We start from the raw sequence: 10,233 nt of genomic DNA on the forward strand, positions 1-10,233 counted from the left end.
CTGCAAATTCTGTTTTTTGTTTGCTGCAAATCTTTGTGACCTCACTCTCCCTACCACCTGCCACCTGCAGGTGGCCCTCCTGGCTACTTTCCTCTACCTTTCAGTGGTTCCTGGCCTCCTGCTGCATTTTCTTTTTTGTTGCAACAGAAGCTGCTGGTAGCTGATTTCATCTCTCAAATAGCTCTCTTCCAGGCCACTGCTGCAGGCTTTTCATCCAGCAGACCCCTCTGGGCTGCCAACATTCACATTAAAGGTTGCATCTGCAACTCTGTAATTCGGTCATTCTTGGCAATATTTCTATCCGAATTTCTTCCTAGTGACAGGGGCTCTTTATCTCCCTCAGACATCACTGTTTTAAAAGGTGGATTCCTGGTAAGCTGCCCCTTGGAAGATCAGCCATCAAGTACACAGACAAAAGCCTCACGCATAAGTTACAATCATGTTCCCATCTTTCATTACCACTTCATAACATCCTTCCCCCACAGCAGTGAAGCTTGGAGCTGGCACCTGGCACCTTTTCATTTTAACCCATTTACAACCTACTCTGTGTGAGTCAGAAAATCTTACATTCACAAGCAGCTGCTAACACAGAGGAAGTTAGGGAGGGTGTATAGCAATGATAAGCAACATGGGAAGAGATATTTCACCTGGCACAAAAAAAGCCCAGAACCTGTGACTGCCTTTAACCTCCCAGGACACCCACCTACAACCTCCTCCTTGCCACTATTAGCAGTGGCCCACCCCAGACTGACTCTTTCAGCCTTCTCAGATGACCTTTTTATTTCTGTCTCTTTAATACGACCAAATGACTGCATAAACAAACAGAACTTGTACCAAGGTTCAAGCTATTAGTTTTAGCTTATCAATAACATTAAATATAAACAAGGGACTCCTAGGGACCCATAGTCCTAATTCAGAGGAATCACTCACAGAGCTTGGACCCATGGAGAAAAAAAGATCTTTCTGCACCCAGCATGGCGAGGTCTCAGGTGTGTGTGGATTGCCACTTTTTCTCTATACAGTTAACGTCAGACCTCGCCCCCTTGGGAAGCTTTGCGTCACTGCACAAACCCACTAACACTGTCATCCTGCTTCACTTCTGGGCATCACATTTACTATTACTGACTATATTTCTGATCTGTTTATATATTAACTTATACATTGCTTTTCGTATATTAATGCAGAAGGCTACGTATTTATTATCTCTCTCCATTGGGATGTAAGTGCCATAGAACAGGGACTTTGCTTGTCATTGCTATATTCTCAGCACTTAGAATAATGTCTTTCATATGTGCATTCAAAAACTCTTTGCTGAATGAATGAAAAGAAGTGCTATTAGATGCTCTTGGCCATACCAAATGTCTATAACAAACTGTATCCCTCATTGCCCAGATATATTAGTAGCTTGGCATTGTCTGAAACAGGAGTGCCTTCTAGTTTCCCCAAAGGTCAAGGTTTCCCTTTTCTATGAGGTCTACACAAATACCTCCTATGTTATATCTATGGGGTCTCTTGATAGGTGAGCAAACTCCCTGGAATAGGGCTACTAACATTGTAAGTCACTGTTGCTCTACTGATGTCATTATTCTGGACAAGAGAATTAGGAATCCAGTGCTCCCTTCACAAAGATTTGGGTGAAGAGAAATAGTGGAAATCACCGATGTTCTATGTCCGAAAGCTTACCCTACAGAATAATGTCAGAATATACAATGGAAACACTGTATAATGTGGAATAAATATATTATCATTTAATAAGATGCACAATCTGGTCCCTCTCTTAAAATAAAATGTACATTAATTAAGCCCCTAACATTCTGATTAAAGATAATAATCCTTTTGCATTGTGAATTTGAGATAGATATGATTTGTATCTGTTTTTCAAAGACATTGCTGCCTTTTGACACTTCCTTGTGTTTCATATAAAAAAATTATATGAAACCTAATATTTGTCTAAGATTGGGTTTTGCTTGAAATCCTCTTCAATCTCTTCAGTTGTTTGTAACTCACAGTGGCTTTCTTTAGTGTAAAAGAAGAATTCAGCGTTATTTCTTCTGACAGATACTTGTAACATTGGGGGATATATTCAGTCTCCATTATATTACTTTATAACTGTTCAATAAAAGGTAGAAGAAGCTGGACATTAATTTTGCTTTTAAATTCTTCTGTTGTTCCCAGCAGTGAAGGGTACTGAGCTCAGGAAACTGCACCATGATCATTGATAAAGTCAAAAAAGAGATATTAGAACAAAAATTAAAGATTCTAGTCAACTTGGAGCTAGAGTATTTTTAACCCTAAAATGGAGATAAATCAGGACTTTAAAAAATCATTCCACAAGGCAACCAACTGCAGCTCTTTTCACCTTCCCAAGAGAGAAGGAAACTGGCTGAGAGGTTAAATAACTTTCTAGCCTTCTCACCGCTGAGAAGCAGCTGAACTGAAATTTGAACACTGCCCCTGACGACTCAAACCTCTCTGCACTATGCTGTGCTCTTCTTGCCAGCAGCCTCCCAGGAGACCCAAGGTCCGTGGTCTCTGGACAGAAGAACCAAAATGTGCACCATTAAATACAATGGAAGTTTTTCTATTTTAAATGTTTTGAGCAGACATTTGTGATACTTCAGCAAGCAAACCCTTAGGGCTGAGCATATCCCAAGATTTAGTGTTGGAATCAAAATGTCAAACAGATATTTATCAAATAGTATGTATAGCCATTACTTTGCCAAGAAAATCAGTCTCTGTATCTGGAAAATCAAGTGTAAATAACAAGTAATTCACTTATTACTTTATTTGTGTTTTTAATTGACACAACAATTATACAAATTATGGGATACATGTGAAGTTTCCATGCATGTATCGTTGGTTTGATGATCAAATCAGCATAAATAGCATATCCATCAACTCAGATATTTAACATTTTTTGTGTGACACATTCAAAATCCTGTCTTTCAGGTATTTTTTTTACTTATCACTTTTTATAAAGATGAGATTTGAAAAATAACTTGCTTCTGCTTGTTTTGTAAGTTTGTATGTATTTTTCATCCTTGTCTATGGTTTGTTTGATTCACTTTAATTGTACTCTCCTATGTTATATCTTGTCCCCCTCTCCCGCCACTGCCAGCATATCACATGTTAGAGGCATCAGGGATGAAACCTAGGGGCACTTCACCACTGAGCCACATCTCCAGCCCTTTTAAAAAATTTATTTGGAGATAGGGTCTCGCTGAGTTGCTTAGGGCCTTGCTATGTTGCTGAGGCTGGCTTTGAACTTGCAATCCTCCTGTCACAGCCTCCAGATCTGCTGGGATTGCAGGTGATTACTTCTGTGCCTGGTTTACAGGTCCTTTAATGGTCATTGCTTCAACCTTCTGTTTGGCTGGTTTCACCTGTATCTAGCCTCTTCTCTGCTGTGACTCCCTTGTGGCTTCCTGGATTCCCCCTGCCAGGGGCCACCCCCACCCCCAGCACAACAGACTTCAATCACTGCCATCTTGAGTCATCTCTGGTTGAAAGTCCAGCATCCAGCAGAAACTCAAGGCCCCAAGGTTGCAGCTGGATCTCCTGGAGAAGACAGCATGGTCTTTGTACTGGCAAGATGTTGTGAAGTACATTAAGCAGAGTACGTGGACTTGTGTGAGACCTCTGAGGCCTAACCTCCTCCTTTCTCAGAGAATGAGATCAGACCTAGTGGATATAATTGAACTTCTTAATGAAACACAGTTAAACTGGAACAGAGATGAACTAGAACTGAGGTCTCTTGTCTATTTTCTGCCGTTCCCTCCATTAATCCATTGGATGTAAAAAGGTAGCATTAATTTACTGAAAGATGATTGATATCCACCTTTATCTGAGAAAGCATTAGTGGCAATTTTCAATTAAAGAAGAATATATAATAATCATTTAAACAATGGCAAAAGAATAAGAGACATTTACTTAAGGGAGCAGATGAGAGAGCATTGATACTAAAGATGCTACCTAGGAATATAATACGAAACTTAAATACTTAGATTTAGCTTTGAGTTTCCTAAAGGCCAAGGTTAAAATGAAAACATTCTGAGTTACACATGCTTCATTATATAAAGAAAGCACTTGAAGTCTCACAAAAATATTATCCAAATGTTAAATTTATGAAAATATTAAACGGTGAAATAATCAGCTATATTATAATAGGCAGTGTCCTTAGTAATACTTTTATAAAAATATAGGAAAATTCTTTATAGAGTAAATTGCAAAATTTTGCTTGTAACTAATTCAGTGATTCTTTGGGAACCTAAGGAATTAGGGTTCAGGTATGTACATTTATGATGACTTGATTTGGTTCAGGGTTAGAGTTTAAAGTCTTTAAAGCAGTAGTTTAAAAATGACAATGTATAAATAATTTATCTTGGGGAGATCTTCTTTTTATGTAGATTTACTGTCCCCTCCCAACCCAGCCCCTAATTCTGATTATTTATGTCTGGGAGGGAATCTCTACGATGAGTAATCTCTGGTTCTGAAGCAGGTGGCCAGTGGACTTCATTTTTTAAAATATATATTTTTTAGTTGTAGATGGATACAATACCTTTTATTTATTTTTATGTGGTGCTGAAGATCAAACCCAGTGCCTCACACATGCTAGGTGAGCGCTCTACCACTGAGCCACAACTCCAGCCCCAGTGGACTGCATTTTGAGAAGCACCAATGTAGAAGAGTTGTTGGTGTGTCCTTAGCATTGACCAGCCCATTTGAATATCAGTTTTCTCCACCTGGTTTGTGATAAGCAGCCAACAGCCTGAGATGATGTCTCAAGAGAGATCCAGGAAGTGCAAAGGCCATGGGTTGTTGATTCAACAATGATTCTGTGCTTTCTATGCCAGGAACAGAGGAAGTAAAGAATTCAAAGCCATGAGGAGCAGGAGGTGTGTGTGTGTTGTCCGGGTGAGAAGGGACTAGGGAGAGATCAGAAGAAGAGAAGCAGATAGAAAGGCCAGGCTGGGAGCTCCAATGTCAACCATTGCTGTTTTCTCATTTTTCCAAGTCCAACTCATTTGGCTTCTGCTGTATACACAGCTATCGGTGCCTGGCTCTGCTATCTTTGGTCATTATTTATGGGAAGACGTTCCTGGAAATCTGTTCTGAATCAGAGAAGTGGGGTGGAAGTAGCAGTTCATAGGGCTCTATGATTCCTAAGGCTTTTGTGGGGCCCCGGATACCCTGAAGCAATACATACAAATGTGTGTATAAGCATATGAATATTTTGTGTGGGGGAGGGGGAGGAAAGAGGTTCCAATTGAAACTTTAATTGGAGTTACAAAGACGCTATATATGATCTTAAAGTGGGCGTCCTGGGATCCCTGGCCCAGCTCAGGACTCATGAAGCTCTGAGTTCAGATCTGTGTACTCTTATTACATTCCATCCTCAGGTCAGTTACATGACAACCCTCTGGGTGACAGCTGGGTCATTAAGTGTCCCTTTCTCTCCAAGAAACACCCTTCACACCTAATCTGAGGATTATGGTAGCAAACCTGTCAGGAATAATTTTGATAAATTGTTTTGGATAATTAGTCCCTTTTAATTTCTCATGGAAATAGTAATTTTAGGTGACAAGATTATTATATGCTGCTTGTTAGCAGGCTCTCCAGGGTCAAGAAAACATCACCGAGACGGCTATTACGTGTTCTTTCCCATCTTTGGCATTACCCTTGAAATACAGAAAAGACATTCAGTAAAGTCTGCTCCCACTCTGTGGAAAGCACAGAGCACTGGTTTCCTTTTATCCTTCTGCCAAGTGAAGGATTAAAACAGGACTTTCAACTTTTCTCTGCTACTGCCAGCCCATGTCAGGCTTCACAGACTTGCTGATCATTAACTTGAAAAGCTGGGGGAAGTTTCTAACTCTTCCATTTGCTTGTTTACCTGTTCAGCCAAGTTGCTTTACAACTGAGTGGGTTTTGAATAAACAGGGTCCTGGGCGGTCAAATATTTGACTCAGCTCAAGTGGAATATTTTCATTGCTTTTCACTTCATTGAACATGAGGGTCAGTTTGACAGGTCAACGTGGGTTTGCCTAATGGTTCACCTTGTACCAATCCAGGAGAGCAGTAGATGGAAGGGAGAGAACTCTTCTCAGCAGTTTAGGAACCTGGGAACTGATTGGCTAATTATTTACCAGTTTCGTCGTAATGGGCCATTTGTCTGACCTTTCTAAATCCTCATTTCATCATCTGTCAAAAGAGTGAAAGAATACTGCCTAGCTCATGGCACAGCTGAGTGAATTACATGATAAATAAAAACTCAGTGCATAGCAAGAATTGAACCAAACAAAAGATACAGGGGTTGGGAGAAAATATCTGCACACCATGTATTTGAGAAGGGGTTAAGATCCAAAACACTTAAGGAATTCATACAACTTAATAGCAAGAAAACAAATAGCCTGATTTAAAAAATAGGCAAAAGGTCTGAATAGATATTTCTCAAAAGAAATTATACAAATCCTTAGCAAATCAATGAAAAAACAATGCTCAACACTTACTAATCACCCAGGAAATGTAAAATCAAACCACAAAGATAGGTCACTTTACACCCATTAGAATGGCTATTATCAAAAAGACAAAAGCTAAGAGTTGGTGAGGATGTGGAAAGAGGGGAGCCCTTGTATACTGTTGATTAAAATGTAAATTAATACATCCTCATTTTGAAAACCTTCATTAAGTTCTCCCAAAAAACTAAAAACAAAATTACCATATGATCTAGCAATCCTACACCTGAGTATATAACCAAAATAATTCAAATCAGTATGTGAAAGAGACATCTTCACTCCCAGGCATGCAGCATCTCTCACAATAGCAAAGATAGAGACTTGACCTAACTGTTCATCAACAGACTACTGGATGAAAAAAAATGTGGTAAAAATACAAAATAGAATACTATTCAGCCTTAGTAAAGAAGGAAATTTAGTTATTTGGGACAATATGAATGAACCTGGGAGATAGCATGTTAAGTGAAACAAGCCAGGCACAGAAAGACAAATACTGCATGATTTCATTTAAGGGGAAATTTAAATATTCAAACTCATAGTGGTGGATATTAGAATGGTGCTTATCAGAGGCTAAGAGTCTGATGGCAGGGGTGGTAAATGGCTAGCTATTGGTCAAAGGGTATGAAGTTTCAATTAGAGGAATACATTTTAGAGATCTCTTGCACAACATGTGAGTGCAGTTAACTAAAATATATTTGAAAATCTCCGAAAGAAATTTTAACTGTTCTCATCATGAAAAGAGATAAGTATATGTGAGGTAATGGGTATGTTAGCTTGATTGAATCTTTCTACAATGTATACATATATCAAAATATCACATCATATTCCTTAAATATGTATGATGATTTGTCAAATAAAAGTAAAATTCAAAAGATAGCATGTCCTATTATGATCCTGATATACTTCTCCCCAAATCAAATCTTACAAAGATGTCTTAAGTAGTAGAAGGGTAAGGAATAAATATCACACTCATGCCCAATTGTATCTTTACATCCTTAAAACTTGTTAATGTAGATATGTCTAATCCCATATATGCTGACATCATTTAAAAATGATCAGAGGCAAGAGGCAGATAGAAATTATTTCAATGTTATCAATTATGAGTGCTTAACATGGATGTCAATGTAGGTAACCACATTCCTTGAAATCAAGGAATTCCTTGATGTGAAACTGGAAGTAAGGAATTTTTATGCCTCCCATTATTTTTTTTCTCTCTAACTTTCCAATGAAACAAACCAAAGATACTGTTCTTGTGCCAACTTTAAAAAAATGAGAATTTTGTTCTTTTTGGAAAGTTTTTTTTGTTCTTTCTCTCCTAGTTTCTTATCTATCATAGAATTTTATTCCCATTCTTTAGAAATTAAATACTAATAAATTTGCTCTTTTATGGAGCTCTTATGTTTAAATGTTTCATTTTTCAAATTTCATAAGATTTTCTCAAATTTCATAAGGCCTACAGGCTGCACCTTGCTGTCTGTGAATTCATCTTCCCTTGCGGTCCTTCTGAATTTGACACTCACCTTTATTGACATTTCGTAGGTCGATGTTCTATATCTCTTCTCTATTTATTTTACTGTCCAGTAAGGGCTGAGGGAGAAAAAAATCAAACATTTCTTTAAGGTATAAGGGCTAGCTCTCCAGGTATATCCTCAAAGAAGAAATCTTCTCTAAGAACTGGAAATAGGTTCAAAAACTAGAGCCTATGTTATAGATGGCAAAGATCTCTCCTTGTTTTAACTTAAACCTGAAGCTTTCTGAGCTTTATCTAACTGTGAGGGAAAGCGGAAAGAGGAGTTTGCATGATATTTTCAATTAGCTTATGTAAATGAACTCTTTGGTGAGATTCCATAGAAATATGAACTATAAATATGAATTATATAGAAAACTAGAGGGTTTATCAGATTGTGTCTAATTACAGAGAAAACAACACAAACTCCATATACTCTGGATGGTGGCTTGCTAGGCTAATATTCCTGTAGAAAAGGTCAAATCATTCACTTCAGTAATCCTGTTACTTTCTCTACTAGCTGCTGAAGTGTCTGAGTGACCCTTCTTGACCGCTTGAATATGACCAGGTCAACTTGTCTCATGATGTTCTGATGGGATACCAGCAACGGCTTCAGCTCCTAATCTCAAACTTCATCAAAAAGCAACTTGGACTTTGTGACCAGATGTCATAAATTGCCAGTCCAACCCTCCCCAACTTTCAGTTGGTAGATCATGATTTTGAAGCCATGTTTTATTTGTAGCATTTTCCTACAGTTCTCATCCACACACTAAAATCATAATAGAGAGGTTTCATGATATCCCTTTATCTTAAAAATGAATTTATAGGAAGAGAAGTTAATACCACATTAAATGAAATTCAAATTCCATTTTAGAATAAGCTAACTAGATCAATCTAATAATTCAAATTTTTAAAAAATTCCTGGATTGTGACATTTGGAGTTTTATATGCAGCATTAATTAAGCTCACATCAAAATAGATCAGCCATTTGTAGATACAGTTACCAGTCACTCTGTTGCTGAATCTAATCCAGAAATTCATGTGAGAAAGTTGTCAGGCACTTCTAGGTGTTGGACCAGTGACAGAAATTTGATCATGCACATTCAAAATATTTACAGAAAAAAAGTATCAGTGTACTGTAGGTCTACACATACGAGTTATCCCTAAGGAAATATAACCATACTTCTTTTTTACCCCCGCACAATTTCAGTGCACCACAGAATAGGATTAGAGGTCCATATGTGCCTGCATTTGTGATTTATCACAGAACAACTCTGAATTACACATTTATTTTCAAATGAAATTTCTTGGTGATGCAAAGAAAGATCTTTTTTGTTCAGAAATCACAAGTGACTAAATTGCCTTCCAGCAATCTTTTTTTCTTTGAACGAAATGTGCTTTGAGGAGGCTGTGTGTGTATGTGTGTGTGTGTGTGTGTGTGTGTTTTGTTCATTTCAATATGAACCTGAGAAATTACTAACAACTAAATTTAAAGTTGAGTTTAAAATGTTAAAGTAATCCTTTTGTGTGGTTTTGAAGCAGGTCTTTTCTAGACCTCGAATAGACTTCCAACCCATTTGATCCTCTGGGATGCTCTGTGGGTCTCTATGAATTGAGACTCTCAGGCTGCACCTTGCTCTCTGTGAATTGATCCTGTCTGGGGCCTTTCTGAATTTGACATACTGGGGAGTTGGAAAGAATGGGTGGCGGATAGGTGGGGAATGGCTGGCAAACTTGTATAGAATGTAATGTTGTGTACATATATTTATATGGTTGAGACTAAAATAAATCTTAATTCCAACCACGGTATCTGGCTCCTGTAATCATTGTCCATCATTTGTAGCTGAATGGAGGTGTAGAGTGTGATTCCCTGTTGATAGTCAACAGGTTCTGGGCTGGTGGAGTTTGAATCGGTCTGATCCTGCAGGTGAAACAGTTTTCTCTCCTTAGCAACAACAATAAGCAAACCCCTAAAGGGTGCTTTGGTTTGTGAACTTCCTTTGGCAGTAGAGACTTTTGGAGTCCAACTTTTCCATATCCAAACAATTGACCGTCAAATACAAAGATCTAACTTTTATCTATCTGTTCCTGGGAAATCTTTACTGGGACAAGGGGAAGCTATGAGAGACGGGGGGAGGGACAGGCATGAAATATATTTTTCTTTTTAATTCTTTGTTAGGTGTGTGTGTGTGTGTGTGTGTGTGTGTGTGT

At 38.2% G+C, this 10,233-nt stretch overlaps 1 protein-coding gene across 1 annotated transcript in view; it reads left to right on the forward strand.

Moving 5' to 3' along the window:
- Positions 1–8,778, forward strand: part of Upp2 (uridine phosphorylase 2) — a 47,484-nt gene extending 38,706 nt beyond the window's left edge. The window contains 2 exon segments of the mRNA XM_005315778.3: positions 4,890–4,905; positions 8,560–8,778. Coding sequence (XP_005315835.1) covers positions 4,890–4,905; positions 8,560–8,695 — 152 coding nt within the window. The 3' untranslated portion in view covers positions 8,696–8,778.
- The last annotated feature ends 1,455 nt before the right edge of the window (positions 8,779–10,233 follow it).

This window comes from Ictidomys tridecemlineatus, chromosome 7, assembly GCF_052094955.1.
Source record: "Ictidomys tridecemlineatus isolate mIctTri1 chromosome 7, mIctTri1.hap1, whole genome shotgun sequence".
Classification (NCBI taxonomy): domain Eukaryota; kingdom Metazoa; phylum Chordata; class Mammalia; order Rodentia; family Sciuridae; genus Ictidomys; species Ictidomys tridecemlineatus.